The sequence below is a fragment of the Oratosquilla oratoria genome, chromosome 34 (assembly GCF_046742065.1).
Source record: "Oratosquilla oratoria isolate Oo_2021 chromosome 34, ASM4674206v1, whole genome shotgun sequence".
In the NCBI taxonomy this organism is placed as follows: Eukaryota; Metazoa; Arthropoda; class Malacostraca; order Stomatopoda; family Squillidae; genus Oratosquilla; species Oratosquilla oratoria.
In genome coordinates this window covers 18,449,342-18,457,353 of record NC_134810.1, presented here as the reverse complement: position 1 = coordinate 18,457,353, position 8,012 = coordinate 18,449,342, and the positions used below count along the sequence as shown (strand labels likewise).

At 40.6% G+C, this 8,012-nt stretch overlaps 1 protein-coding gene across 1 annotated transcript in view; it reads right to left on the bottom strand.

Moving 5' to 3' along the window:
- Positions 1-598: 598 nt before the first annotated feature.
- The window catches only part of LOC143018414 (cytochrome P450 6k1-like), an 8,678-nt gene continuing 1,264 nt past the window's right edge, over positions 599-8,012 (bottom strand). The window contains exons 2-7 of the mRNA XM_076173770.1: positions 4,883-5,075; positions 3,739-4,417; positions 3,087-3,308; positions 2,534-2,594; positions 1,934-2,121; positions 599-872 (exon numbers count right to left, since the gene is read on the bottom strand). Of these exons, the coding sequence (XP_076029885.1) occupies positions 697-872; positions 1,934-2,121; positions 2,534-2,594; positions 3,087-3,308; positions 3,739-4,417; positions 4,883-5,068 (1,512 nt within the window). The 5' untranslated portion in view covers positions 5,069-5,075 and the 3' untranslated portion in view covers positions 599-696. The remainder of the gene's footprint in view (positions 873-1,933; positions 2,122-2,533; positions 2,595-3,086; positions 3,309-3,738; positions 4,418-4,882; positions 5,076-8,012) is intronic.

Genomic DNA, 8,012 nt, shown 5'->3' with positions numbered 1-8,012 from the left:
AATTCACTTTATTTCTAACTTTCTTTCAGACTGCAGCTTCTCATTTCAATTTACTCCCAATTGTTCTCTTCTGCCTTTTTTACAACTATGTCTGACGCCTTTCCCCATTTTCGTTGCTATCAATCTGCTCAAACCCCATTCCTTTGATTCCCAAAATGCAATAAAAAATTTAAAAAATAAATAAAATGCACTCATTATACACAACTATCTTTTCATTTACCTGAAGAATTTTCTTTCTCTAAAGAGAGACAGAGAGAGAGAGAGAAGATTCCGGGAGAGCGGATGGTTTGACTGGAATTTTTCTAATCCTAATCTTCCCCCCACACATTTTCCTCCTCCTCCCCACCCACCTCCACTCCCTCCTCCCTTCAAACTCCTTACCCTCTCCTTCCCAACACCTCTCCCTCCTCCCTTCCCCTTCATCTCCCGTGCTCACACCAGGTTCTGATAGAATAATACAAGGTAACTGGGTTTTAGTTAAAATGAATACTAGTCCAGTAATTACCATAAGAATGTTAATAATACTATTTTCTTTTAATAAATCTTTATTTTCACCATAACATTGGAAACAATCCAAAGATCTTTTTTTTCGCTTGGACAGGAATACTGTTTATCAACCAGAGACTAGTGATCTATTCCCAGAACAGATCTTGATTGCCTGACTGATGTAAAAGGACTAGAGCATGCTTTCTTGGTTTACTGAACTTCCAGTTGAGACATGTTCAGGTTAATACCCCCTTTTACAACAAGACTATCATCCATGCTCCTATCAAATCGAAGGGGTCTATCATACTCTGGGGGTATTTGCAGCTTCAGGTTGAGTATGATGTGTGCCAAAGCCACCTTGCTCTCCAGCATAGCAAAAAGCATACCTAAAATGAAACAAAACAGTCTGTCAGGGGTATGACATTAGAATACGTGCAGTTAGATACTAAAGTTCATTCAGTCTTAACACCTATTTGTCACTGTAGAGATTAATAGTCTTGAGTAAGGACAGATGTCTGTTATAGTCAAGTGGTGCACACTACACAATGAAATGGGTAGAGTTTAAATTTGTCTGGTTTAACAAATCTCACCATTGGCAATGAAGTAGGAAAAGAGGACCTTATCAACTTATCATAAAATGTGATTAATGCAGATTTTGCAATGAGTACAGATTCCTTAGAAATGAAATGATGATTAGAAAGTGGAAGATAATTCTAGATGATTACTACTTATTCTTAAGATTAATAATTTCTAGAGATAGGTGACAGTATTTATTAACAATAAAGATTATTGAAGCAGGTGAACTCTGTAGACACTTTCTCTCCAGTTACCAAAACTCGTTCCTAAATTGTGTCATTTCATCTCCAAGGCTTTTCTACAAGTTTACACATCTGTATGGGGAACTGGAATTCCCTGCATACTTTATTCACTTATTATCATGCCATATCTAAATTCATGTGTGCCTGTAGCTTGTTTTATATCAGGTCCTAAGATATACAAGGGGTTTATATATTTGGGCAAGAAACTATATATTTTCACATCCTTCAGATCTAAGGACCTTTCTAACTTGTGTTTATGACTTTATGATACTCTCCCATTGAAGAGAGTTTCTCTGTCACATTTTTATATCCCCTTCAATGATCTGAACACCACAATCAAGTCTCATCTCTTTGATCCTCCGATGATGCCATGTAGTGAAAGCCCACCTATTTGTTCTACAGTGATCCACAAGTCTTCCTCACACTCTTACTGATATGTTTGTCAGGTAACAGGTTGTCTTTTAGCAACACTCCTAGATTTTTCTTTTCTTTCGCCTTTGCAATGTAGGTAAATGTGTGTTTATGTGCATCCCAACACGTTTCTATACATTCATATGTGTTTACCTGCCTCCTCACTTCGTACTAAGTAAATAACTACTTCCATTCCACGCCACATTGCAAGCCCTCACCTACAGAGTCCGGAGGACCTCCCTGACCAAAGGTGTGTAGGGTCAAGTTCAAGTTTCTGTTCCTACTCAGGAAGCGCTCTGGTCTAAAGGTCTCTGGACATTCCCAGATCTCTGGATCCCTGTTGACAGTCCATATTGGAAGCCCCACGACCATACCCTCCTCTATCGTAATTTCTGTTCCAGGTAACCTGCAATAGAAGGAAATTTTAGTCAGGGTCGCCTAAGATTTGTCAAGAAATGCTGTTTGCCAGTGAGTACAAAGGATTTTAAACTGTGGGTAAATGTTAAGGAATTCGTATATTTCCTGTGTAACAATGGCATGAAGTCATTAAGTTACAGTAATCCCTTCCATATCCAAATTAATTAGGCTACATGGTGTTCAGATTTGAGGAGTATTCGGATACGCGAGGTGAAATTATTCTTCACCACTACCACTACCGCCACCACTAGCCTCCACTCCTCAATGAACATTGAAAGATCCATTTCATAATGATTAAAATTATTCCAGTGAACAGGGCTTCACCGAATTATCGTAATGAACTGGTTTGGATAATGGAAGTCTGGATATGGGAGGGATTACTGTATTTTCCAGTGACTTACGTGTATTCTTTTGTGCAGACTCTCTCTATATACGGCGTTGCTGGGTACAGCCTTCTTGTTTCTAGTAGGGGTAGAAAATATATATTTTTTGAATTACCCTCATAAGCATATTCACCAGTCCTCCAAACATTTCCTCGTCATTCTCGCCAGTAACAAGAAAATATCATCCTTATCACAAAGAAAGAAGGCATTCCATATTGAATCACTCACAAACTACTGGCAAACTGATAGAATTACTGCTTAGTAATGGATTAATTAGTTTTGCACAAGGGTTAAGGTGATGAAATCATCTGATGTTAGGCAAAACAAAATTTGCAAGCGTCCCATTGTATCAGAAGGTTAATTGCAAACTAGAGCTGTTATTGTGAGTGGATTCCTTTATTAGTGCTATTAAATGCATCCATGAAAATAATTATGTGAATAGGTAAATGAATAAATAAACTGATGAATGAATGGATAAACAAACACACAAATAAATACATGGATGAACACCAATTATATGAACAAAACAAAATGATAAAATGTACAGGTCACTGAAATTGAACCAACATACCTTGCAGGCAAGCCTCAAGGAACTTGGCTTCAGTCAAGACCTGGTAGTTCAACTCCCCATGATCTTCGACCAGACCACGGAGCTCCTCGCGAAGTTGGTCCTGGAGTCTTGGATGTTTGGCCAACAAATAGGAAGCAAACGCGAGGGTTGTGGCCGTCGTCTTGAACCCAGCAAAAATAGATAAAATGGACTGACCGATGACAGTGGCGTCTGCTGTGCCTACTGAAAAAAAAGGTAAATACTTGCCAGGCATGTCAGCTGGGGCAGTGGGGGGAGGAAGGCTTGAGGTCATCGATGCCCTGCTAAACCAATACATAGCCTATATGTTATTAAAAAAAAAATTTTTTTTAATGTTTTGGGAGAGGGAAGCCTTTTTTTCAACTGAGTCCCTGCCCTGCTCGTGCATGCTATTATTATTTAGATTCTGTCGAGGTGCCAGTGTTTTATACACATCATGTACATGTATATACTAACATCTTAACCTAAATGATATCTCAACATCTGATGCATATTACAGGTATTTTTTTTATCCTACAAACACACACCAATTAAGTGCTGGCATTCAAGGTGTTTTAAGTGAAGCTCCAATACACTTAACTTAAATCACCAAATGCAAGCAAGTGGTCCACTGGAAGGGAAGTTGACAACTTACGACTATTGGTCTCCTCTGTATTCCTTTCTGTCTCCAGTCTCGCTTCTTCCAGGAGGTCTGTGATGTCGTTTTCTTGGGTCAAAGTTTCCCGCACCCGGAGAGACTGCCTGGCGATGTATGACAGAGAACCCTTGGTGGAATCAGGCACTCTGTGGTTGAGCCACCTCGACAACCACGGGGTGGCCAACATAGCCGTGAAGTTCACTGACTTAGTTGTGACCAGATCCTCTACGACAGAGAGCACCGTCTTGGCGAACTGGTCGTCCTCGTTTTCGAGACTGCTGGGATCTACTCCGAAGATGCAAGTGGCGATGCCGTCTACGGTGAAGCGGTTGAACATTGTCGTGACCTCCAGCAGGCCCTCAGAATTCTGACTTAAACACCAATGGACCAGTTTCTTGCATTTTGCGTCCAGAAGCGGTAAGAGACCTTCGAACTTCCCAGAAGTAAAAGCTGGGGTGAGCACTGCCCTTAATCTCTCCCAGGAATCTCCCTCCATGATGGCCACCATCTCCTGGGTGTCTGTATCATTATCAAACAAATTTATGTGTTTCCTGACTGCAAAGTGGTCAGCTTCCTTTGCCATGATGTCCTTCAAAGACTCGTATTCTCGAACCACGAGGGAAGGGCTCAGGTTCTCATAAAGGCCAATGAAGGGAGCTCGGCTGGACCTGAAGAACTGAAGGTGGAAGGGAATTATGGCTTTAATTAAACAGTTTTCACGTAGAATACGATAGTCTTGTCACAAGGTTCCGTTATTTGTAAACAGTATCCTGAATAAATGGAAACAAAATCAAACTGTATGTTATTGACAATATCTCAAGCGTGCAGAAGACAAACATCAATATAATGATATCTCTTCATTTAGGGTACAATAGTTTCTTTATAAAGTTACTCCGCATACAAGCAAAAGGCTTCGCTTTTGAAAATAGATAAGCAAAATTATGAATCAACTGCTCGGAAATAATTTCTGAATAAAAATCTCTCCTAACCTATTCTATGAGTCACAACTGCACCAACCTCTGCCACAATGCTTCTGCAAACATCTCTATCTTATTACTATCTTCCATCTTCGCCTGTAAGTAGCCGATAGGCCAACATGACATAAGCTAAAAGGTCATTTGGATTTAATACCATTACTCACCCTGTGAAGAAATTCGAACCTGTTCTCGATCAGTGGGATGGTGTTAAGCAGATGCCCGATGATCGGGAACGTTGGGGGCACGAAGATGCCCTTCTCCTGCCAGTGCTGGTGGCGGTTGTGGCAGTACCCCAGCAGGTAGACCACCAGGATTACCACCAGGGTAATTGCTAAACACGTAAGGATCATCTCCAGCCTGAAAAGATACGACACGTCACGTAAATCCATGTAGTGAGGTGAACCACTGTCTCCTTTGACTTATCAACATGACTATGCCAACTTCTGTCATGTCATTTTTGCAAATTTGTCTATCTCGTCTCTCCCTTTTTCACACTTGCCACTGGAATAATGACTATATTTCCTCTAGGCCTTGACTAAGCTGTTCAGGGTAGTCAAGAGTTTTTGCGAGGGTAGCAAAGCCTGTGTTGGGATTGGAAATGGAGAGAGCGAGTGGTCTGAAGTAAAGCTGGGGCTGTGTTAGGGTCGTGTCATGTCGCCATGACTGTTCAATGTGTACATGAATGGGGTGGTACGGGAGGTATATGCGATAGTGATGGGCAGAGGATTGGATAGTGGAGAGAAGTGGGAGGTGAACCAGTTGTTGTTTGCAGACATTCCACATGTAGCGGGGTCAAAAAAGGGAGGCAGTTAGTGGCGGTGTTTGGGAAGGTATGCCATAGGAGAAAGTTGAAGGAAAATGTGGGTAAAAGTAAAGTGATGAGATGTACAAGGGGATAGGATGACCGCGAGTTGGAAGTAAGTCTTACAGAAGAGAGGCTGGAGGAGGTGGATATTTTTAGGTATTTGGGGTCGCATGTGGCAGGATATGGAGGAGTTGGGGTGGAGGTAGAACGAAGACTGAGAGAAGCAAGTAAATGTCTTGGGGGATTGAAAAGTGTCATAAGAAATAGTCATCTGGGAATGGATGCAAAAAGAAAATTATATGAAGGGATGGTTGTGCCTACGATACTGTATGAGGGCGGAGAATTGAATTTAAGAGAGGAAGAAAGGAGCCGTTTAAATATGTTTGAGATGAAGTGTCTAACAAGTATGGTAGGGGTTACAAGGTTGGATAGTGCGAGAAATGAGGAGGTGAGGAGGAGAGCGGGGGTGGAAAGGGAGCCGAAACATAGGGCTGATGAAAGACTGTTGGGATGGTTTGAGCACAGAAAAAATGGATGAAGAAAAATTAGCAAAAGAGGTGTGGAAAGCAGAGGTGGATGGAGTGAACTTGAGGGGATGACTGAGGATGAGTTGGATGGATAGGATAAAAGGGTTTTGAATAAGAGGGGAATGTTTGTTGAGCAAGGAAGGGAGAAGACAGGAAATAGGTGTGAGTAGAAAATGGTTGTGCATAGATGATATTTTGACGCAGCCCGAAGGGATTTCTCCCCATCTCTATTTTCCGCATGAGAGGACATGGTGGAGGGGTCGCCGTGTAAGTGAAGAGGCCATGCTGTGGATGTGCTGTGTCTTGCTACATTGCCTCTGACCCAGGCAGTGGGCAGGAGAAAGGGGTTACCCTTCATCCACGAAGAGCTAAGATGAGAGGGAAACAAGGGAGGTGGGTGGGAGTGGGAAAATGTATTTGACTTATAAGGGTGAAGAAGTTCTTGTACAGACAGACAAACACATATATTTCCTCTAAGCATACGGTCCATAATAGCTAACGCAGTGACTTGTAACCTCGTGTCACCCCCATCATTTTCGTTTAAGTCTACAACATAATTTTTCTCTCAGTCTATCTTGCCCTGTCTCAGACTTTGTGTTAGATCGTGTCTAAATCTTAGTCTTCGCTACAATCTAAATTCCCTTTCTCAACCTCAGTCTCTATCTGGCGAATTTTCAATCCGTTTTGATCTCAGTCTCATTCTCAGTTCCAATCTCCCAGTCTCCAAATCTGTCTCAATCCCAATCTCAGCCTTAGTCTTAATCCTAATCTTAACAAAGATCCTAAACTTTATATTAGTCTAATTCTTAGCCTTAACTGAAACATGCAATTAACAGAAATAAATGAGTAGGTAAATAAATGGATAAATGAATAAATAAACACATAAAACAAAAAATACACTAACATCCCAAGAGTCAACTGAAACAAGTAAACCAAACAAAGTCGAAGGGTTAAAAGATGACCTTGATATAATCAATTATTCGTTGAAACGATATGTCAGTATTTTTTTTTTTCAATTTGGTTATCACCTTCATGTACTTGTACTTCCAATATCAGTAACAAATCTTATGGCCGGTTTACACGGCGCTGCTTATGACGCTAGGCGCTAACTTCTTTGTTTGCTACTGAAACGCAAGACGCAAACGGTAAAGTTGAACATGTTTAGCTTCGTGGTAGTGTCAAACAGACGCTGTGAATTCATGATTTTAGCCGCCAACGAATTAAGACGCTTGTCCAAAGACAATAAAAGTAGCGCCATGTAAACGAGGCTTTAGAGCAGCGTTTCTCAACCAGGGTTCCCCGGAACCCTAAGGTTCCAGAAAAGGTCCCTAAAGGTTCTGCGAGAGCAAGTGAGATAAGCTAATGCCCTTTTGATTTTGATTTAATTTCATATACGTAATATAATTAAACACGCACGACATATTCTTGGTTATTGTAATAAAGTAATTTAGACATCATCCTATCTAACCTATTATTACAATGAAAATAAAATGAGAAAGATATGGTATATGTGTTTTTTGCGCAGGGGTTCCTTGGGACATGCAATTTATTTTAAAGGTTGCACAAGGATAAAAAGGTTGAGAAACGTTGCTTTAGAGAGCCATCTGTTATCACTGGTGTTGAATAAATGTTGTCAGTACTATCTATTTTTTTTTCTTCTAATCTTGATTTATTGTCCAAAGGAACGGATTCCCCAATAAATATGCATGAATAAATATCCAGCCTAACGCCATGTCTTTGAGGTATAAAGGGTTAATGAAATATTTAATAATAACGAGTGTTTAGAATGATTAGTTTGACTCCTTCATAATATGGAATAATAAAACAAACCGGCGGTGCACTTTTAACGAAAGTCATTCTAGTCACTCCATCTTTTGTTGATTGTCTGCGTAGAAAAAAGCCTGTCGTTCTTCATAATTTCCAGAATACATACACACACGCACACACACACACATACCGGTA